Source organism: Ahaetulla prasina, chromosome 3 (assembly GCF_028640845.1).
Source record: "Ahaetulla prasina isolate Xishuangbanna chromosome 3, ASM2864084v1, whole genome shotgun sequence".
Lineage (NCBI taxonomy): Eukaryota > Metazoa > Chordata > Lepidosauria > Squamata > Colubridae > Ahaetulla > Ahaetulla prasina.
The window spans coordinates 178,983,244-179,007,380 of record NC_080541.1 but is presented as its reverse complement, the minus strand read 5'-3'; the positions used below and the strand labels follow the sequence as shown (position 1 = coordinate 179,007,380).

Sequence of the window (24,137 nt, the reverse complement as noted above, 5' to 3'; positions counted from 1 at the left end):
AGCTACAGTTGGTAATGTTTATCCAAATTGCATGACAGGCACAGATATTTCCTATTGTCTAGGAGCTGATTCTTTTTAGGTTAAAACCGATAAGATATAAGTACAATGGATATAAAAAGTCTATATAGATAGTCCTCAGCTTATAACAATTCATTTAGTAACTGTTTCTAAGTTACAGTGGCACTGAAAATAGGGACCTATGACTGTTTTGCACACTTAGGACTGTTGCAATATCCCAACGGTCATGTGAACAAAATTCAGACACTTGGCAACCGACTCATATTTATAACAGTTTATTTATTTATTTATTTATTTATTATTTAAATTTGTAAAGTTGTAGTGTCCTGGAGTTAACTGATCACCTTTTGTCACCTGACAAAGTCAATGGGGAAGCCAGATTAACTTAACATGTTACTAATTTTAACAACTGCAGTGATTCACTTAACTGTGGCAAGAAAAGTCATAAAATGGAGCAAAACTCACTTAACTGTCTTGCTTAGCAACAGAAATTTTGGGCTCAATTGTGTTTGTAAGTTGAGGATTACCTGTACACCCTGTTTCAATGCCAAGTTTGTGAGATGTAAAAAACAACAGACCAAGATAAATCACTTCAGATTTTTTCCACCTTTAATATAGAATAGAATAGAATTCTTTATTGGCCAAGCGTGACTGGACACACAAGAAATTTGTCTTTGGTGCATAGGCTCTCAGTGTACATAAAGAAAAAATAAAATATATTCTCAAGAATCATAAGATACAACAATTAGTGATAGTTATAGGATACTAATAAGAAATCAAATCATACTAGGAAACAATGAAAACATAAGTTATAAAGATAGAAGCAACATGGATATAGCCATAAGTGGGAAGAGATAGGTACAAGCTGTTCAATTGAAAACCATTTAGAGGGGAAAAAATTAAGCACCTACAATAACATGGTTGCATAAGTGTACCTTAAACTAATATTTTATTGAAGCATCTTTTGAGTTTATGACAGCATTTGGTCTTTTGGCATAGGAGCATATCAGCATCACATATCTTGCCTTGGGAATTTTGCCTACTACTCTTTGCAAAAGTGCTCCAATTAGTCAGATTGCAAGGACAGCTGTGCACAACCCTCTTCAGGTCACCCTAGAGATTTTCAATTGGATTCAGGTCCAGGCACTGCCTGGGCCATTCCAGACCTTGGATCATCTTCTGGGGAAGACATTCTTTTGTTGATTTGGAGCTATGCTTTGGGCTATTATCGTACTGAAAGGTGAAATTCCTCTTCATCTTCAGCATTTTAGCAGAGCCCAGAAGGTTTTTGTGCCAAAACTGACTGATATTTGGAACTGTTCCTAATTCTCTCCACCTTGACTAAAGTCTATTCCAGCTGAAGAAAAGCAGCCCCAAAGCATAATGCTGCCACCCACATGCTTCACTGTGAGCACGGTGTACACTATGGGTACAGTGTACAAAAACAACACTGATGCGTAGTGTTTTTACACCAAACATACTTTTTGGAATTATGGCCAAAAAGTTTAATCTTGATCTCATCAGGACCATAGCATATTTTCCCACATGCTTCTGTCAGACTTGATAATAGGTTTTTGTTATTGTAGCCGGGCTTGGATGTTTTTTCTTGCCACCCTACCCCACAGCCCAGACATGAAGAATATGGAAGATGATTGTCACATCTAGTACAACATCAATATTTTCTGGAAAATTCCTGAAGCTCCTTTAATGTTAGGTTAGCACAGTGCTTCTCAAATAGTGGGGCGCGCCCCCCAGGGGAGGCGCGAGACTCCATAAAGGGGGGCGCGTTTGACCTCGTTTTTTTTAATAATGATACTATTTACAGTCGCGCGGGGGGCGCGAAAAATGTTTTCTTCTTCCTAGAGGGGCATGACAGAAAATAATTGAGAAGCACTGGGTTAGCAGGAGCTAGGGCGAGGACGGGAGCTCAACCCATCACGTGGAGCTCGAGTCTTGAAATAGGTACCATTTCGGTGGGAAAATAACAGCATTCTATGATGTCATGCTGGCCACATGACCTTGGAAATGTCTTCGGAGATTTCTGGCTCAATGGCCTTAAAATGAGTACTGCCCCCTATAGCCGGTAACGACTAGCAGTAAAATCCATAGGGATTCCTTTTTAACTTTTATTGTTGCCATAGGCCTCTTGGACCAGTTTCCTTGTTGGTTTGGAGGGACATCCAGTTCTTGGTAATGTCACTGCTGTGCCATATTTTCTCTACTTGCTGATGACTGTCATCACTCTAGTTTCATGGTATATCCAATGCCTGGAAAAAAAATTGTACCCTTCTCCTGACTGATACCTTCCAATGAGATCCCTTTGATGCTCTGTGCAGACCATGGCTTCTGCTGTAAGAGGCAACTGAGCAGATGTCAAATAATAATAATAAGTCCAAGAATTTTACAAAACACATCAAGAAATTACAGCTTCCTGCAATAACACTAGCGGAACTGCAAAAAACTGCTACTTGGAACATCATATATTTTAAGAAGATACTTGGTTGATACCAGGGGTGAAATCCAGCAGGTTCTGACAGGTTCTTGGAGAACCTGTAGCAGAAATTTTGAGTAGTTCGGAGAACCTGCAAATACCACCTCTGGCTGGCCCCAGAGTGGGGTGGGAATGGGGATTTTGCAGTATCCTTCCCCTGGAGTGGGGTGGGAATGGAGATTTTGCAGTATCCTTTCCCTGCGACGTCCACCAAGCCATGCCATGCCCACCAAGCCACACCCACAAATCCGGTAGTAAAATTTGTATTTCACCACTGGTTGATACCTAGGATGCTGGCAGCAACCCGTATCAACCATTAGCACCAGTCAATCGTATTTGACACATTTTTAAATATTCAGTTGACTGAGTTTCATGTTTAATGAATAAAAGAGATAATAATAATAAAATATTGCAACCTGGCCGTTGAAGCTACACAATTATGAAAGAAACATGTCACAATGATACCCATTGTCATCGGGGCACTTGGTACCATGTCCAATAATTTTACAAAATACATCAATAAATTGCAGCTTCCTGCAATAACACCAGCGGAACTGCAAAAAAACTGCACTACTCAGAACATCGTACATCTTAAAAAGGTACTTGGTTGATACCTAGGATGCTGGCAGCAACCCATATCAACTATCAGTGCCAGTCAATTTTTGTGATACATTTTTAAATGTTCATTTGACTGAGTTTCATGTTTAATGAATATAATAATAATAATAATAATCTGACTAGAACAGCTGAACCTTATATGGGCTTGATCAGAGTCACTAATTGATGGCAGGCATGTACTGTCAACCTGTAAATTTAACCTCACTTTGAATGTTGGTTAATTCTGAACACAACCATAGCCCTATTTCTAAAAGGATGTGCACACTTATGCAACCATTTTATTGTAAGTATTTCATGTTTATTTTCTCCTCTAAAAGACTTAAAATTGTTTTTCAGTTGTTCAGCTTATAGATTGTATTAAAAGTGCAAAAAATTCTGAAGTGATTTATCCAGGTCTGATTTTTTTTACATCTCAAAAACCTGGCATTTCAACCAGGGGAATGTAGGCTTTTTATATCCACTGTATATATTTCTATAACAGCCTTGGTTCTCCCCACCTGCCCAAATTTGTGTATCACCTCAAACACATATTAGGAAGTGATATAAGTACATACACATATATGTAACAAACTACAATGATTTTCAGATCTGAACTAATGCAATCCTATTATATAAACTTCGTAACATGTAAGATAAGCACATTTATATAATAATTCAAAGGTTTTCTTTTTACTTTTGGGTGAATATTCCTTGTTGGACATAAAGCCACTTGAGTTTTCTAATTCTGGTAGCTATTGATACAGCTAACTTTCTCCAGTTTCACACTTTCAAGAGATGTTGGAGTATTGCACTCATAGATCTCCCAACATGGGGCCTTGTGGATGTTGGACTGTAAGTCTTACCTATGTTAGTTGAAAATTAAAAGATACTCATAATCCGACATTTCTGGAGAACATTGTTTGGAGAAGGTTGGAGTAAGATGAAAGGAGTGAAAATGACTTTTGTCCTCAAACCTTTCTCTTAGGTACACTAAAAACATCAATGTACAAGTAATCCACAACTTACAACAATTTGCAGCATCCCCATGGTCACATGATCAAAATTCAGACACTTAGCAACTGACATATTTATGATGGGCAGTGTCCCAGAGTTATGTCATCACGTCTTGTGACTGTCTAACAAGCGGAGTCAATGGGAAAGCCAGATTCTCTTAACAGCCGTGTTACTAACTTAACAACTGCATTGATTCACTTAATAACTGTGGCAAGAAAGGCCATAAAATGGGGCAAAACTCATTTAACAACTGTCCTGGTTATCAACAGAAATTTTGGGCTCAATTGTAGTAAGGTGAGGACTACCTGTATTAAATATGAATTACAAAACTTGCTTCCTTATTTGGTCTGATATTGTGGGGAAGAAGTTTTTTCTTTTTTGAAAAAATGAGATCTTGTCCTAATCCTCAGAATATAGTTTTATTTGCCCTCTAAAAGAAGGAATGATCTTTTTTATATGTGTGCTTATTTTTAAATGAAGGGTTATGCTAATATGAATTAACTGATGGTTAGCATTTTATCCTGCTATTTCTCCAGGAACTCCAGGCAACTTACATGAAGATAGCTCTTCATTTTATCCCCTCCACATTCCTATGAGGTAGGTTGGACTGAGAAAGATAACACCAAGTGAGTTATCAGATCAGGTGGGATTCAAATCCCAGTGCTACCGGTTTGCTATTGGTAGCGCACAGGCATGCGCTTTGCGACCACGCTGCACATGTGCAGAGTGTTTTTGAAAACGTCTGGGTGGGTGGGTGGGCGGAGCCTCCTGCTGCTGCTACTGTTTCGCCTGTTCTACATATAGCTGATGTTAATACTTAAACTTCCATCTTCCTTGTTCCTCTATTTTGAGATATCGATCAAGCGGCTGTCACAATACAAGAAGGGATGTCTAATTTAATTTTTCCATTTGCTTTGGATGATAACTGCAGTAGTTTTCAGACTTGAACACACTCTGCTAAATGAAACAATTCAAAGTGGCCATTTTGACCATGACACTCAGACTCTTTGGTGGTTGCAGGGATCAAATTAAAACATCTATAACAACTAGCTGAGCAGCTTATATTTGACCACAGGCAACGATACATAAATATACATCATAGCTTATAGGCATGCAGAATATTAATATTTTTGAAAGACACCTTGTAGCCACTGTCCCATAATTAGTTTATTGTTGAAAATTTATGACTTCTACAAGATCAGCCTTTGGAGAATTGCAGAATCTTGTCTGCTTATATAGTGGATTCAACTTTCTTGTCTCCATTTTTGGGCTAAAGGTTCCAAGAATAGTGAAATGGATGAAACAAGGAAACATATGCCAGCCAAAATGAAGGACCATGCATATGTCCGTGTGTAATCATACAGCCAACCTGTAAGTAAGAGGAACATCAGGATTTGGTTATTAAATCATTCTCATTTGGTGTAGTTGTCTTTTCATATCATTACTAATGCAACACTTTTTAAAACCACGTAGGCACCTAAACAATACTGGGTTTGCATCATTTAACCTAAGTGGCAATAAAGATTATGTTTTGTAATCCACCTTAATTGGTTTAAATTACAGGAACTGATATCTTATTCCAAGGTAAATATATTTCATTCCTTTAATATTTCTTCATGGCATGTTTATTAAATAATAATCTGTTTCAGTTTTTCTTTCACCAGTCTGTTAATTTTTCTGCTTGCTCAATCTCTGTATTTTAGGATCTGCTACTGAATCCCACATTTGAGTACATTGTTCGACTGTGAAGAAGAGATGGCTTTTTACAGTAGTATTGAGCTATGGAGTACTCGAGTGATACTCAAGAACCACATAGAAGATACAGTCTTTTGTTCAGACTAAACATTCTTATACACCCACATATAAGGACATTTTAATTTTGGCGAATTTTATGTAATGTATATCGAATGAATCCTGGTAAATAGCCTTTAATATGATGCCTCACAGACTTTTAAGTATTAATAATTTTGAAAATGGGTAAAACACATCCCTTGAAAAAGTATATAAATTCATAGAAGCAATGCACTATTATCCTACCCCTAACATTTATAGAACAAACTGATCTCTTATCTGGTGAGATCTCATTGGTGTTCACACAGTTACTTGGGAATACGGTAAATCCCCAGGATCCCATAGCAATTAGGTTGTGGAGGATTTTCTTGCTGTGGCAAACTTAAAATTTACCACCAGAGGGCTTGTTCCCACATTGAAATAGTATGGCTCATATTTAAAGCACTCTGGAGTAGATCCTACCTGAAAACCTGCTTCTATTGATTCATACTTATGTGGTGCTTCTATGTATTACATGTATGAATTGAATTACTAGAGGATCATATGATCCTTGACAGTCTAGTTCGCTTCATTAAAAAACAGCCATATAGATGCTTCCTGTATGCAGAAAATTATCTGTCCTCCCAATTACTCCAAATCTCATACACAACAGTGTCTGAACAAATTCTTTTTATCCCTTAAGGCTTAATACCTATCTGCTTTTTATAAAAATGTAGATTCAAACATGAATTTGGCTATAAATGTAACCCTCTGCTTGTTAGTTTAGCTATTTTGTGCCTTAAACCAGGGGTGTCGATTTCATTGAGAGACGCATCAGGGTTGTGTCTGACCTTGTGGGGGGGCAGGGTGTGTTTGGCCAGCTTGATGTTACTCATGTCAGGGGTGCTTGTGGCAGCCTGAGTGCTCTGCCAGTGAAAATGGGCTCCTGATTTTCCATTTTCAGTTGTAACGGCCTCTTGCAACCCTCTGCCAGCGAAAATGGAGCTTGGGAGGGCCGCATGTAGTCCTCCGGAGCTCCATTTTTGCTGGCAGAGGCAGTGTGGACTGCTCCTTTGCTGTTTCCAGGGTGGCCCTGTGGGCAGATCTAAGCAACCTGTGGGCCTTGAGTTTGACACTCCTGCCTTAAACTATGGTGTTTTTTTTAATTCAAATCTACCGCAGATAACTTGCACTGAATGAACTCAAATGTTAGAGATATGAAAGAATATGCACATTTACCAAATATACATACGGAATTCTGACCGTATTCTTTTTTTGAAGTCTCAAGTGCCTTAACATGGTGTTTATGGACATGATCATATTTCTGATTATTTCACTTACTCTTTTCTGTTTGTTTCAGGGCTATGAAATGAATTGTATCCTGATTATACCAAATGATGTTACCTACAGAATTATTTAAAAACAGTAATTGCCATTTCATTTTCAGTTCTTTTCCTAATAACTCCAGTGTTCAGTGCGTATTATAAGGAAATGTTTACCTCAGGTGAAAATCTTTGCAGTTAAGCTTCTACTGTTTTAAGAATTTAGGTTTTATCGGGCTCATAGTATATAACCATGTAGTTTAATTGCTCATTCATTTTTTAAAAGTTCTTCTGCTTTAGGTTTCACTATCTTGAATCACTGAATCCACATCCAATGGATACTATTAATTCCAGTTATGTAGATAAAATGCATGGATACAATTGCAATATAAAACACATAAAAACTTTACAATAATTGTCTTCTGGAAATGAATCCTGTCTCACTAGTACTTCTCAGAATCCACTTTGACAACTGGACCATACCCCAGAAAGCAAGACAGCTGTGGTTTTACCATTTTTGTTGCTAGCTGCTAAAGAAGGGCTAATAAACTAGATTTAAATGTTAACATATTTAAATTTAATTAATTATTTACTAGAAGTTCTTCAAGAATTATGTAGTTATTTATGTGTTAATTTTAAAAACTCTTACGTTTTTTCTATTTGGCACAGCTCTTCAGAGGCAGCCCTGCCCCATTCCCTAGAATATGCTTCAGGTGTGGGTCCTGCATTAACATCTTTCACAGTGAAGATTGATGCAAAAATTCCAGGTAGAACCTGTGCAATTTCCCTATCCTCTTTCTGCATTTCTATTACAAAGGTATTACGTTTCTTTGGTTAATTTCCTATGCCTGGTTTAGTTCAATAAACATTTTCTTCCTTTTTCCTCATTGGCTGACATTGGTTTTATCAAAACTTGCATCCTTTCATTATTTTCCTCATGGATGCTAAATAAAATTTTAATGTTGTTGTTTCCCTTAGATTGTTAAATTGCATTATTGCTTTTGAGCTTCTATTACAATAGCTTTAAATAACCCTTTTTAATTAATTCCCTTACCACATAGGTTGTGTCATCTCAAATGAAATGTAAGATCAAAATTCAGCTTTAGAAATATAATCCTTGTTTATATTTGGACCATCCACATTTGGTCTAAACTGGATAAATGTAACTATTTATCCTAGGCTAGGATGAAAGTAGACAGTGAAACTATTAGTGTAGCTGAAGAAAACATTAGTTTAACAAATTGGGTCTTTTTTCTATTAATATAGAATACTTGTATGAATACATATTTCTCCCCCCATCTCTCTGTTTCTTACACACACACACACACACAGAGAGAGAGAGAGAGAGAGATGTAAACAACTTGGTCTAGCTGTAGCATTGGTGCTGTAGCATGTTTATTGTTACTATTTATTCATGTTCCACTTATCAACATCTTTCCCAAAGGGTATCTATTCTGAACAAGTTACCTTCATTGCTGCATTTATAAAAAGAAATGCATTGTCTGTAGAACAATGTGAGGGTTTTCTTTTATAGTTAAGAACTGACAAATATTTTATATTCAAATTATTATTTCTAGGGCTGTGCAAAGAGTTCATAAGGTGTGCTTTACAACGTTTGGAGGCACCCCTCTTTCTGTTGTAAAAGAAGCTGTAGAACCTCCTTTGGTTCTGTGAAAATCACAGAATTTTACAGCCTTTTATAATTGAATAATCTTTATGGCTTAAATACCATAAAGTCTGAAAAGTATTATCCTTAACCTATAAACATAGAAGTTAAAATCTATCTATGTAGTTTATATGGACTTTCAACTCTTTTTTCATAAATTCAGTGATGCAGCTGTTTGGCTGACAGATATTTAAGATATAGATTTTGGCTGTTGTGTACACCCATAAGGTTTTTTTTTTTGAGGAACTAAGCTACTCATTTGGACCTACAAGAAGGTAATCTTATAATAGTAGAAAGGAATAATGCTCTGATATCTATTAACAAAAGTTTAAAAGAAAATTATAATGTAAGAAAAGATAACTTTAGTACAAGAAGGGATTGAGGAAGAAATAAGACAATGATTTCTTGTTTGTAGTAATTGTGGGTGATACATTCTGTTATTATTCTTTACATAGACAGGTCAGCATACCTGGCATTTTATGAACAGAAAGAAATCTCTGCTCTTTACTAGAAACAGATTTAAGGGCGATGAAATGAGGGAAAGAGTAGAAGAATATCGTATTTAAATATGAAATGTAACACTAAGTGGAACACTGCCAAATTGTACACAGGTACTTTTATTTTCCCTTTGTTTACACTTTTGATAGGATTTTTCCTAAACGTAAAATGCATATATAAGTCACATTATACTTTGTATTTTGAAAGAAAAATGCAGTGCAGTTAGAAGAATTATTTTTTCAAGGAAAGAAAATGATAATTACTGTATTTTTCAGAGTATAAAATGCACCTTTTCCCCCCAAAAAAGAGGGTGAAAATTTGGGTGCATCTTATACTCGGAACGTAGCCCCGCCCAGCTTCTCAAAGGGAGATTTCAGTGGCTGAAAAAAGCATCAGAAACGAAGCTTCCAAAAAGAAGCCCCCAAACAGAGCTTCAGAGGCTTTTTTTCTGAAGCTGTTTCAGAGGTTTTCAGAGGCATAAAAAAAAGTTTTTTCTGAAAGAGTTTCATAAGTTTCAGAGACAGAAAAAAAGCAAAAAAAAGTAAGGCACAGAGCTCACAACCAAGGAACCTATTGCTAAAATTCACCTCTGGAACAGCTGATTGAGGTATTCCGGGAGGCCGACCCACCTGCCAATCAGCTTTTTTCTTATTTTCCTCCCCAAAAACTAAGGTGTGTCTTATACTCCGGTGCGTCTTATACTCCAAAAAATACGGTATGTTACCTGCTATAGGAGGTCCCACAATAACTCCAAACCCAGCAATGAATGAGGCGACTCCCAAGGCACTGTGAAATCTGGCTGCACCTACAAGCTCTACCTGTTAAAGGAATGAGTATTTATTATTCAATAGACAAGTAAACAGATTTATTATAGTGCATGGAGAGAGAAAGAGAGAGAGAAGAGAAAGAGAGAGAGACACACACACAGATTTATTGTATTCTAAGCTTGATAAAGCCATGTTTTTATATTACTATAGATACCTTTGTTGTAATTTAATAAATTTATAACACAGCTATAACAGAGCAAAAACAAATCATATGAGTTAAAGAACCTTAAAATTTCTTACATTGCCAACTTTAAAAGACAAAAAACGTCTATCCCTTGTTAAACATTCATACACACACACATTTTAATACTGTATAAAAGTGAACTGTTGGTTTCAGTTTATGAACAACATCTCTTAAAGAAGCTAAAATTTCAGATGCCTTGGAGGCTGCCGAAGCATCCTGCTGATACTGATAATATAGGTTTCAGTTTTACATAGTATAAAATATATGTTGAATGCAAATTGAACTCAAAAGACAGTATCTCAAAAAATTTTAAATAGCCACTAAAAATCAACCAAAATTTAAAATATTAATTCCTGTTAGCCAAACTATTCCAAAACAACTTCCTCTCTGATAAATTTCAGATTTGAACTATACCACAATGTCAATGTGTTGTGTGATTTGGGATCACATTCCAGCTCCTTGTCTGTTAATAGTCAAATATGCCTAGCAGCTTTCAAAGCATGAAATGAAGTCCCTGACACTTGACTACATTTCAGAGGTGTTATGTCTTTGCTTTTTTAAAATTTATAATAAGTCTCATTCCACAAAAGTATAGATGGAAGATAAAAGGTCAATTGACACAAATGTTTGAAAATGTATTTATCAAATTTATATTGTCATTGATTCTAGGCAGTGTTGAAAATCAAGTAGGTTAAGTTGTCCAAATATATTTTAGGGAGTTTAGTTTTCCATAAATATTTCTCATTAATTACTCTGTATGAACTATTTATTGAAAATGAGCATTGTTTTTTGTTTCAGTGCACTAATATGAGATATTGTGAGTGGGTTGAAGAGGATTACAATCCAGGAAACTCCAGTTAGGAGGATGCAAGTATGGTAAATGAATAATTAATTTGAAGAAAGAGCAATAGCATATCTTCAGTCTGGAGCTGTGTTTTCTTTTAAAACTTAATAGTTAAAAGTTAAATATGTAATATTAAAAACAGCATTTTTTGAGTCAGTGTTAACTCCTGGCAACTGCCTGAACTAATGCCTGCAGTATTCTTGGCAAAATTTCAGAAGTGGCTTGCCATTACCATCTTCCTCAGCAGACTGGTTTCCAGCAGGACTAGAACTCACAGTCTCCTGCTTTCTAGCCTAGTACCTTAACCCTTCCACCAAACTGGCTCTTAAAATAGTAGTAACCTAATAAAAATGTTGGCTCTAAAATAGTGCAGATCAGGGTCTATAGAGATTCTCAATCATCCAGATCACACTTGTCTCAAAGATGCTTTTCCAAAAGACAGCTATCTTGAAGGTTTTTTTCCTTGAAAATGTTTTGCTTCTCATCCAAGAAACTTCTTCAGTTCTGACTTAGAACTGAAGAAGCTTCTTACATGGGAAGTGAAATGTTTTCAAGGGTAAAAAAACCGAAGAAAGTGCAGATCAGTACTTAACTAATAATAAATTAGGATCAGTAAAATGTATTTTCAGTGTTTCTGTGCAGTTCTTTCTCTGCCTCCTCAATTCATGTTTCTGACTGGACCTGAAACATGCAATTCTCCAGTCTCTAGCACTGACTGAATTGAAGCAAATTTGATGGAAATGTAAAGTGCTACTGTGCTAATATTTTCACTGTTCAATTACTTTTTTCCACTTACCAGCACAGGAAACAGCAGTGCAAGATATCCACCACTGAAAATAGCAAAAGTTACAGAGTAACTCATAAGTAATGGGAAGTTTGTAGCCAGAGGACACAGCAGATTAGTGAGCCCGCAAAGAATGAGGTATGTTTTATGGTAATGATACGTCTTAGTCCAGTTTTGATTAGCAATCCAGCCAGAGACCAGTAAACTGACTGTCTCTACTATCCCTAAAAGAAAACAGAACAAAAACACATAATGATTTCTAAAACAGAATTCTTTGGGTGCTAAATAAGCATCAAAAAGGCGGAACTGGCACTTTGTAAATTTCTAAAACCTAAGTCACCAATATAGCACCAGAGGACATAAATATATCTAGCAATAATATCTAAGTCATAGAATCAGATTTTGTGCCCCCTCTAATTTTATTTTGTATTATTTTAATTAAAACATTAATAAACAAAAAAAGAATCATGCTGTAAAACACTGTGAAGAGCCATATGGTAAATATTTATAAAGTGGTTTATAAACTGTCATTCCAAGTCTGAGGGTAACCAGATTGTTCTAATTCACATGAAGCAAAAATAACCTGCAAAATATCCTTTTCTATACTACTTATAGACTTCCTGGTAGATGCTCACGCTGCTTGGCTGTGGCCTTGTTTGTCAGATTTCTTATCTGAGTGGTAAGTCTTCCATCCATTTAGATTTTCAATTCTATCATTATCAAGATTCAACACCAAATTCCTGTAAGCTTATTCACAAGCTCTGGTCAGTAATTTTATAGCAAAATGCTTTGTTAAATGAAGTTGGAGTTTAGAATCTGGAGTAATAACCCTTAGCTTTGTCCATCCCCCAAATTGCCCATTGGTAAGTTCTCTTGCTACATAAGCTGCTTGGTTTTGCCTCAAGAGTATCTATCCATCATCAGGTGTAAGGTGGATTTGGCTCAGTTTCTTAACCCCTATTCCACACCAGTGTTTTCAAGCAAAATTTAAAGGATTGGTTTAAATTGAAAATAAATAATAAAGTCATTTTAACTATTGGTTTATATCTTAAGAAAAATATGTAATAAAGATGGAAGCAGTTTTGTATTGAGGTGATTTTTTTAAAGCTAATAAAATATAAGAACATATTTTGTTGTTGTTAAGATGGATTTCCAAAACTATACATAATTATAGAAGCATGAATAAAAGGTCTTAATAGTTACAGCATAACCACATTTCATAAAGCTATATATTAAATATTTTTTCCAGTGTTACGTTGTAATTTCTTCTTCACTTCAGTATTCATCTAATAATGGAGCTAAGGTTTTGAATTTGAATCAACACACATGCCTTGATTTCTTTTGATTTTTAAACCATAAACCACTATACATTTTGATGTGCTCCATATGTAATTAGTGATTACGTAATTAATATCATGATTTGCATTGATGGGTAATGGTGACATTTTACAAGAAACATTTTAAAAGTTCGAGATTTTTCTTACCAGCTACTAATATGATGTAAGCAGTATCCATTGGGTCAATGCCCAGTGTTTTGGCTCTGGCTGCAAGGTGGAAAGTTGGGATAAAATAGGCAAGCTGACTGAAGAGAAAAGACCATGTGAAAATAAAGAAAAAGGGATTTTTTAGGTGACAAACAACAAGATGGCATTGCTTCTGGATAAAAGGATGCATCCTGGATTTTCCTTCGTCATTTGATCGGATGAAACTTTGATCATCAGTTTGGTTATCATTCTTGTAGGAGTCCACACAACTGTTTTTCTGTGGCGTTTCAGAAAACTTGTAGTTAATTGGGGCTAAATTATCAGACTGTTGTAGGTTGTCTGATTCAGCACCTTCTTGATTGGGAGGATCCAGAATGTTCAATTCTCTGGTGCAGATTTTATCTAGACTGCCTTTGAAAGTCTCTGGAAGCATACTTAGTGCAACTATTTGGCCTTCACTTTTAGGACATATGTCTCTTGTTTTTTTCTTATAAACTGGCCGTAGTAGCAGGCTAGAAGGTACAAGGTTCAACATGATGCCGCCATATATCAATAAGAAACCTGAATGAATGGGAAAAGATTTTTTTTTTAAAATCATTTTTAAAAAATCATTACAGTCACAGAACTAATTAGCATCTGGATAAATATTCCTTTTCAAGGCTATTCATTTTGGTAGTTTTCAAGCAGTGTTCAACAATCTCCTTATTCCCTATGCTGTATGGAATCTACTTTCAGCATTGCCTGAAATTATATCAAAGCTTTTATTCTTGATTGAAAGAAAAACATAAAAATGAACACCATTAGTAGATATGGTAAATATCACTTTAAGTGAATAACAATATTATAATAATGCATTTGACAGTCCTCAGAGATTGCCCATCCTTCCAAGATGTCCACCCCCTCCCCCAATACTGATGAACACCCTAGGCCAGTATTACTTTTTATAATCTAGTATAGTTAGTATAATTCTATTATACTAAGTGAAATTTAAAAGAAAAAAAAATGTTTTCTAGCTATTTAAAAATGAAGCTCTGTTTTATAGCTATTTAAAACGAACCTCTGTTTTAATTTCTAAAATGTTATTTTGGAAATATTTGTTTACTGTGTGTCTCTGAGGTGACACATGAATAGCAATAACTTGGTTTCTGTATCTCTTTCTAAAATTGTCCTGTCAGAAAATCAGAGCAATTAAAATAGAAAATCTAAAGCACAATGTATCGTTCCTTTTATAGCAAAAGGATACAAAGCAGATTTCTCATTTCATTTATCTCACTGAGAGGAAACTCAGAGGAAATTGAATGACTGAAAGAGAATGAGATCTCAGTTATTATTTGACTGTAATGTTAAGTTTAACATCAACTTACTTACTTAGTGTGAAGATATAAGAAATGAAGATGACTAACCTTGCCAACCATACATTTCTATCAGGAATTGAACAAGTGGTGTTAGTACAACACTCAGCCCCATTCCCGAGCGGCCAATTGCATTGGCTAGAGCCAGGTATCTCCTGAAGTATTTAACTACCATGACAGCAGCTATCTGATATAACAGACAAAAACCCAGCCCTAAAGAAAGAAAACATCATGAGCAGAGGCAGAATCTTTTGTAGGAATGTGTTTTTATTTCATTTAATTAAACAGCCTTTCATGAGTACTAGTAGTGAATCATATAAATACACAAAGATTCCAGGTGGACAGTTTTTAACTCTGAAGCAATTGTATTTTAGTCTTCACTTTTCCCCCCCATAACAAGATAAATAATTACTTCTAATGATGCTTTTTGGAAACAAAAGGGGGGGAAAAAGATTGGATTGGACTGCTTATGTTGCATTCTGGAATTTCCATACTAATAGCCACAGACAGATCTCTATTCTGAGGTTTCGTAAATTTATTTTGAATGCAGTAATCCTTAATTTGAAATGATGTCACGTAAAAAAAGAGTAAATCAGTTGCTGACATAGTACACATTTAGGGACCATAATTCTGTGATATGATGTTACTATGTCAAAGGCTTAATATTCTCTAGAATAAAATACATACAACAGACACAGAAACCTTAAAACCCTGGCTAATCATTGCCTTATCAGAATCAGCATCATGCCTACTATATAATATTGCAATGTTGTTAAATAGCTGACCAGCTTCTTAATATGAAGTGATATAAACAGAGGTTGGTTTTAGCAGGTTCTGACCAGTTCTGGAGAACCTGTAGCAGAAATTTTGAGTAGTTTGGAGAACCGGTAAATACCACCTCTGACTGGCCCTGCCCCCATCTATTCTCTGCCTCCTGAGCCCCAGCTGATTGGGAGGAAATGGGGAGTTTGCAGTAACCTTCCCCTGCCATGTCCACCAAGCCATACCCACAGAACCAGTAGTAAAAAATGTTGAAACCCATCATTGAATATAAGGGTAAGAATGTATTTCTAACAATAGCAATATAAGAAAAGCTTTTTTAGTATTTTATCTTTGTATCTATCTCCAATACAAGCATTCAATTTAATCAAGAACTTTTAAAGTTTTAAGGACAATGTAAAGAAGTATGATTGAGTACTCTCTGGCCTTGCCTCAGGTAAGGAATTATTCATGCTCCTCAAAAGATGATGCAGGAAGGAACAAATTAAATACCATGGTTTTAAATATTCCCTAATTACTTAAGGACAGAACATCAACTTAAAATAGTCAGTTGTAGTAGTATTTCATTTAACAGCCTCAATTTAGCAGCGTGGATTTAATGCACAATTTTTTGGGGATCCTGTTATTGTCCAAAATTCAGGCAGAAACGAGATAAAGGATGATGTGAATAGTTAACACAGCCGGCTAGAAGCAGCACCTAACATTGATTTTTTTTTCCTCTGCCTTTCCTGAAGTACAAAGCCAAGTGTATTTTTGGGCTGGAAATATTTCATACACCACTTAATGGATTCTCTTCCCTCTGAACAGTCCACTAAATTGAGAGGTTTCCTTTTCTGTTTTGCAGCACTGTCAGTCCAAACAGATTACAGGTCTTTTTGATAGGGAATAGCTTTATGAAAATGCCCAGAAAACCCAACCTTTGACAATGAGCAGGTGATAGATAACACATTATCTTCATGTATAATTTCAATTTCTGAAAAGTTTCTGGAGGGGCTTCTTAAATATACTTGACATGGTACACTTACCTGTCAGGAGACCCATAGAGACCCAAAGAAAAGGAATACTTGTGGCCAGTGTGCTAATAAGAAAACCAGCACCAACCAGGAGAGCCCCTAACAAGGAGGTTTTCCGTTCTCCTAGCATTTCACACACTGTAGTTACCAGAGGTGCTGGAACAGAGCAGATGGAAATGGCATTAATGATAGCTTGAGAAATAGATACCACTTCTGGGACGGAAAACACTGAGGGGAAAATATTTAACCTTTAAGGAATTACCAAACTACCTATTTTTGTTTATTAAACTGACAATGATTTTCATGAAGACTGATTTATGAAAACTACATATGAGAACTCTAATGTGTGAGTTATGATCAGTAAATCAGATTGGTAAATGACTAAAAGATGGGCAAATAGTTTTAACTCACAGATATAGGTAGGGGGTTTAGGGTTAGGCTTTGCAAGCACAGTTGGCATTCTGAGTAAGAGTACTACCTTCCCCCAGCTCTAGGGGCAAGATTTTGCAAATTGGACCCCAATCATGAACTGGCCTCATACTGACATAATCTCAGCACAGTCCAGTCAAATGCATTTAAACCAATATTATACTAACCTGCTAGGAATCGAAGTGAGGACATAATGGAGCCAATCCAGCTGACATGTTCAGAAGAGCCACCAATGTCTTCTTGAAAAGCCACAAAGAAAATGGCAAAGTTTTTCAGTGTTCCGATTACAAATACATTTACCTATAAAAATAGAATAGAATAGAATAGAATAGAATTTTATTGGCCAAGTGTGATTGGACACACAAGGAATTTGTCTTGGTGCATATGCTCTCAGTGTACATAAAAGAAAAGATACGTTCATCAAGGTACAACATTTACAACACAATTGATGATAATATATCAATATAAATCATAAGGATTGCCAGCAACAAGTTATAGTCATACAGTCATAAGTGGAAAGAGATTGGTGATGGGAACTATGAAACGATTAATAGTAGTGCAGATTCAGTAAATAGTCTGACAGTGTTGAGGGAATTATTTGTTTAGCAGAGTGATGGCCTTCGAAGAAAAACTGTTCTTGTGTCTAGTTGTTCTGGTGTGCAGTGCTCTATAGCGTCGTTTTGAGGGTAGGAGTTGAAACAGTTTATGTCCAGGATGCGAGGGATCTGCAAATATTTTCACGGCCCTCTTCTTGATTCGTGCAGTATACAGGTCCTCAATGGAAGGCAAGTTGGTAGCAATTATTTTTCTGCAGTTCTAATTATCCTCTGAAGTCTGTGTTTTCTTGTTGGGTTGCAGAACCGAACCAGACAGTTATAGAGGTGCAAATGACAGACTCAATAATTCCTCTGTAGAATTGGATCAGCAGCTCCTTGGGCAGTTTGAGCTTACTGAGTTGGCGCAGAAAGAACATTCTTTGTTGTCCTTTTTAATGATGTTTTGATGTTAGCTGTCCATTTGAGATCTTGCGATATGATAGAACCCAGAAATTTGAAGGTTTCTACTGTTGATACTGTGTTGTCAAGTATTGTGAGAGGTGGAAGTATGGAAGGGTTTTCCTAAAGTCTACCACCATTTCTACGGTTTTGAGTGTGTTCAGTTCCAGATTGTTTTGGTTGCACCACAAGGCTAGTCGCTCGACCTCTCGTCTATATGCGGATTCGTCATTGTCTCGAATGAGACCAATCACTGTTGTGTCATCTGCGAACTTCAGTAGCTTAACAGATGGATCATTGGAGATGCAGTCATTGGTATACAGAGAGAAGAGAAGTGGGGAGAGCACACAGCCTTGCGGGGCCCCTGTGCTAATTGTACAGGTATTTGATGTGATCTTGCTTAGCTTCACCTGCTGCTTCCTGTTTGTTAGGAAGCTTGTGATCCACTTACAAGTCTGTTCCGGTACCTGTAGCTGGTTTAGCTTAGTTAGAAGAATGTCTGGAATGATGGTATTGAATGCTGAACTAAAGTCTACAAAAAGGACCCTTGCATAGGTCTTTGGAGACTCAAGATGTTGTAGGATGTAGTGCAGAGCCATATTAACAGCATCATCTGTTGATCTATTTGCTCGGTATGCAAATTGCAAGGGGTCTAAAAGCGGATTCGTGATGGTTTTCAGGTAGGAAAGCACTAGCCTTTCAAAGGTTTTCATGACTACAGATGTTAGAGCAACTGGTCTGTAGTCATTCAGTTCCTTGATGGTGGGCTTCTTTGGCACTGGGATGATGGTAGAGCGTTTGAAGCAAGAAGGAACATAGCACATCTCTAGTGATTTATTGAAAATATGGGTGAAGATGGGGGCCAATTGGTCAGCACAGACTTTTAAGCAAGAAGGAGTTATCTTGTCTGGGCCTGGCGCTTTTCCTGGCTTTTGTCTGTGAAATAGGTCCTGCACTTCCTTTTCTGTGATCACTAGGGGTTGTGAACCCAATGAAATGGGGTCAGTTGTAGGAGGCTTGGCTGTTGTTGGTGTGTCTGAGATGGGGGTTGTGGAGATAGGTGGCTGTAGTTTCCTTTCAAACCTGCAGGAAATCATCAGTATTGTATTAATTGAAATGCAAAATGGAGTATTAATTGGCACTCCATTGTGAAACTCTGCAGTGTTACATTTAAATGATAAGAGGATGAAACTAGGCATCACACTGGCAGACTCAGCAAAGTCCAGCTAGTATCTGATCTGAGGGGAAAAAATTAAGGGAAGAGGAATGAGTGACCTTTGCTGGAAAGCTTATAGTTTTATCATGAATATTTTGAAACCTGTGGTGTTTGAGTGCTAAAATAATGATGATACGAAGTATTTTTAAAACATAAATTTCATGTTTTGGACTACTATGATCACAGACTTTTGTGATGGTAAACAGAAGAAGGGAGGAAACTACAAAATTCTCATACAAAATTGTGATAAAGATCAGGCTGATTAGTCTGGGTTTGGCCAAGATCACCAGAAGAGATGAATTCAGATATAATGAGAAGTCAAAGCTATGTTTTCAAAAATGGAATGCCCTCAGATCTTGAGCTAAAAAAGAAAAATATATCTGGAAGAAGCACTGGATACACATTATAAACAACAATAAGAAGTCCTTGTTTAACAACTGTTTGCAGTTGTGATGGTGATGAAAAAGTAACTTTGCAACCAATCCTCACATTTACAACCTTCCCAAGTCTGTAAAAACAAAGGAAATGTGAAATAGATCATAAGCACGGTAGCAATTTCACCTAGCGACCAAGTTGACTGTCCCAACTGTCACTAAATAAGGACTACCTGTATGAGCAATTCCTGCTTTATGCCAGGGCTCTGTTGGAGAAACGGTTATAAAGACTATTTTTTGCACACATGAAATCATTGCACAACTGTATGAAAATGGTACATAATTTTGGTCTCCATTGGAATTGCATAAATAAAGTTGTATGAGCCAGGGATTCTCTGAAGTTTTGTTTTAAACTCATTAAAAATCATTTTCATTTCTGAAACGCTTCTTGCTTTTTGTCCTTTATATTTCTGCACACCCAAGGCACAAGGAGGGCCTTCTGATTTTTAAAAGTAATATCTTTGTCTCCATATATTCCCACCTTTTGTTTCCTGTCCTTTATCCAGGTAATATCCTTCAATAGCAATAGCACTTAGACTTGTATACCACTCTACAGTGGTTTACAGAGTCAGCATATTGTTCTCGATTCATAAGAATCAAGCTTATTCAAAATTCTTCAGTGAGGGTTTTTTTTTTCAGAAGCTGTTTGAAAGTCAAATAACTATCAATGGTACCACCTCTGTCTATATCCTGTGTACACACATTCAAATAATGCCCTCTCTCTTATGCCTCAGTTTCTCTTTCCAGGCGTGGCAGACAGCAAATGAGATGGGATGAGTGTTTAAGTTTGCTATGGAATTGACCCAGGGTCAGTGTTGCTGGTGGTGGGACCACGATAAGGCAGAGCATTTTCAATCCCATTTCTAAACAGAGAAAAGGATGTAGCTTAGGCACTGGGCTGACCATGGCTATTGTCACTATAGGATAAGGTTAAAAAATATCCTGAGAAACATTGTGATGGAAGAAAGAATGGTGATGAGTTTTTTTTGGCTTTCAGTTTACAATAAAATCAACCTCCAACTCAACTAACCCATCAAACCTATACAGCCTAGGCTTTTCTTGGCATTGTCTCGCAGTTGTATGCTTCTAATAAAATTCTAAACAGCAACATTTCTCTTGCTGCAAAACCCCACATTACAATGATGCAGAGTGCAGACTGTGCAGTGGTCGTTTCTATTCTTTTAGAAACTATTCTGAGTTAAATAGAGCTATTTAGTTTTGGATAAGCTTGTTAAACAATCCATTGTATCAAGAATGCCATTGGTTTGGGGGGAAGTGCTATAATACCCTTCTCCCTTTGCATTCAGTTCTGCTTCATATATTTTTCTGCCCTTCCCCACACTTTTCTCTCTCAGACTTAGACAGCTTTCAGCTTTTCTTCTGTTTCTCTGATATATCACACAAAATATTTGGACTTTTTGACAAAGCCCATCGAAAGCCCTCAATGTTGTGGATCCCAGTAGCCTTTTGAATCCCCTGTGAAAGCTTGGAATTGGCTTGCTTTTAGGATAGTGCTACTTTGCAGTTGGATGAATCTAGTTGGTAGTGACAATGGGGGAATGGATGTGCCACAGATCACAGACACAAGGGTATTCTCTGCTGACATCGATGTAAATTGTCTGGGAAAGGTCATCACTTAGTTCAAAGTGAGAGATGAGTACCTGTGTTTTCCTGAAAATAAGACTAGGTCTTATTTTCTTTTGGGCCCCAAAATAAGCACCAGGGCTTATTTTTGGGAGGTGTCTTATTTTTCCCCATGTACGGGAGGCCCATTTCTGCTTGCTCGTGGCAGGGCAGAATGCTGTGCAGCGCACCAGTGGCACTGCTGCGAGGCATGGGAGGGTGGAGCTGCCCCAAGCGCCCCCACAAGCTTATCTCAGGGCCCCCGCAGCCAGGCCACCCATGCCCCGACATCTGCTTCGCCTTACGGCAGCAGCTCTGACAACCCAGTCCATCAGGATCCTGTGTAGCCACTGGCCCACTTGTTTGCGACCACAACAGAGCTGGAGGCTGAGTGACACATGGTGCCATGGCCACAAGGTGAGGCAGGGGGTGGATCTGCCCCACACGCCCCACATCGGCTTACCTCAGGGCCCCTGCAGCCAGGCCATCCACGCCTTGAAACCTGCCTCGCAGCCGCAGCACCAACACCACTCAACCTCTTGCTCCATTTCAGCCATGAGCAAGCAAAAGTGGTCCGGTATCCATATGGGCTCCTGCTGCACATGGCTGTTGGTGCTGCCTCCACGAGGCAGGTGTCGGGGTGTGGATGGCCTGGCTGCGGGGACCCTGAGGTAAGCTGGTGTGGGGTACGTAGGGCAGCTCCACCACCCCGCCTCGTGGCCGTGGCACTGCAAGCAACCAGATGGAATGGGTGGCCGGACAGTTGCACAGGCTCTTAAGTAGGGCTTAGACACACATAAAACATGCTAGGTCTTATTTTCTGGATAGGTCTTATTTTCAGGGAAACAGGATATTAGGTATGTTGATAATACCTAATTGTATATCTCCTCCTTGGCCCAAATGGGAGATGTCCTGATTCAGTGCTTGCAGGCAGGGTGAGACTCAAGCAAGGGGTGAGTGGCTGTTCACTCAGAAGCCTAGAGATGTCAGGATTATACCATCTTTGAGTCTTGAAGTTGTGCTCCTTCAGAGAAAACAGACTCATAATATTAGGGTTCTCCTGATTTAGAGTTCCTGGTAAAATAGCAGATGGCAGCCATGACTTGGAGGGGATTTGCTCAGCTCTGGTTAAACTACTAATTGTAGTCCTATCTGCAAGGATGCACTGAGGACAGTTGCTCATACTCTTGTCATCTCTTGTTTATTGTAATTCACACTATATGGCACTGTACTATTTCCCTTTCTGTAGGGAACTGTAACACACAACCAAAAGCAAATTTATGTCAGATGTTTTTTACAGTAGGAATAGAGCACGTTTTCCAGATGTTGCTTTCACTGTGATCTGGAGAGGGATACCTGATTGGTATACCACATTCATCACCAAAAATCAATTGTAACTTCTATATAGACCATACTTACTACATCCTTCAGATCAGGGGTCTCCAACCTACTATTGACTTCATCCCATTCCTAAGAGGTCTGTAAGGGACGTGCATAAGAGCACCAATGTGCCTACCGTTCCTGTCCTAATGTTCCCTTTAATTGTATCCAATTTCATATAGTTATTACATACTTATGATTATATTTATGCTTATATATCGTATAGGTATTTCATGCTTATGATTATATACACTGTTGTGACAAATAAAATAAATTTTAAAAAAAAAAACTTGGTCCCTTTAAGACTTGTGGACTTCAACTCCCAGAGTCCCTCTGCAAACCTTAAAGTTACTAAGCAAAGCTGGCTGAGGAACTCTGGGAGTTGAAGTCCACAAGTCTTAAAGAGACCAAGGTTGGAGATCCCTGCTTCAGAGTAACACAAATTGCTTATTACCAGAGAGAGCAGGAATTTCATGGATTCACATATCAATCTATATGCCATGATTTACTCAACCATAGTTTGTTGCATAAGCCAAAATGTCTGGCTAAATGCTAAAACCAAGCAAAATTATAACTAAGCACAGCACATGATTTCAGCTAATAGGTCTCCAGTTAAATTCATAGTACTAACTCTAAAGATACCAGCTCTAGAAAGATGCTAGTGTATGGATCTTGTACTACAATTTGTATTAGATGTTTTCCATTCTGCAAATGTTTGATAAGTTCTTACCAAAGGGCAATAATTCTTACCCATTCCTTAAGTTGTTTATATTGTTTTAGTTTTTGCCGAGAACATGTTACAGGCTATTTAAACTGAGAAAAAGCTCCCCCTTTTTCTTCAATATTTTTAATTTCTACACACTGATAAAATCAACTGCATTTTGTATTTGTCATGACTTTTAAGCAACACCAAACCACGCACTACATAGTACCGGTAACTTATCTGCTTCTTACTTACTAAAAAAAAGTTGAGAACAATCAGCCAGCCCCATCCTCCGTCAGGAACTGCTGTGCTACGGGAACCTTCACTGTTTTTATTACTTTCAACGGATTCTCCATCCTTTTCTGAACTCCAGGCAGTTGCTGCCATTGGCGTTATCAGAAATGTAGTAACCAAGGCAGTCTGCCTCTCAAAACATGTCAGCACAATTGCTTTAATAGGTATGTGCTGCAGGCTTTCAATTTAATCATTAACCAAATGTTTTAAAGGATGAAGCGTATAACCAAGATGGAACTTTAATTGCTATCTTTTTAGTTTTTCCCTTCTTTCTGTTAGCAAAGATTGGCGCTACAGTTGCTTCATGGCCCCTGCCAATGCTTTTAAGTAAAGAAAAATAGGTCTTTAAAATAGGCATTAAAATAAAGTTGTTCTATAGCCTCTGGGTTTTTAAAAATGTGGGTCCTGACAAGCAGACC

General features: G+C 37.4%; 2 protein-coding genes across 3 annotated transcripts in view; one reads left to right on the top strand and one right to left on the bottom strand.

Moving 5' to 3' along the window:
- Positions 1-13,143, top strand: part of RBM15 (RNA binding motif protein 15) — a 32,038-nt gene extending 18,895 nt beyond the window's left edge. The window contains exons 3-6 of one of the 2 annotated variants that reach the window (XM_058176979.1): positions 4,657-4,717; positions 5,397-11,263; positions 12,031-12,153; positions 12,631-13,143. The gene's annotated coding sequence lies outside the window, so the exon portion shown is untranslated. Of the gene's footprint in view, positions 1-4,656; positions 4,718-5,396; positions 12,154-12,630 lie in introns of both variants that reach the window. The other variant, XM_058176978.1, reaches the window with a different exon arrangement.
- SLC16A4 (solute carrier family 16 member 4) lies at positions 4,909-23,811 on the bottom strand. Its single transcript, XM_058176680.1, has 8 exons — positions 23,680-23,811; positions 17,241-17,373; positions 16,657-16,800; positions 14,903-15,064; positions 13,500-14,060; positions 12,028-12,239; positions 10,101-10,194; positions 4,909-5,489 (listed from the first exon to the last, which is right to left on the bottom strand). The coding sequence occupies exons 1-8, from the start codon at positions 23,809-23,811 to the stop codon at positions 5,365-5,367; spliced, it is 1,563 nt and encodes a 520-aa protein (XP_058032663.1). The 3' UTR covers positions 4,909-5,364.
- Between the last annotated feature and the right edge of the window lie 326 nt (positions 23,812-24,137).

Coding starts and splice junctions, on each gene's coding strand:
- SLC16A4 (XM_058176680.1), bottom strand. CDS start 23,811: ATGGCAGCAACTGCCTGGAGTTCAGAAAAGGATGGAGAATCCGTTGAA. Junction 15,065..16,656: donor CTCTATGGGTCTCCTGACAG/GTAAGTGTACCA, acceptor TTCTTTCTTTAG/GGCTGGGTTTTTGTCTGTTA. Junction 5,490..10,100: donor TGTGGGACCTCCTATAGCAG/GTAACATACCGT, acceptor TCTTACTTACAG/GTTGGCTGTATGATTACACA.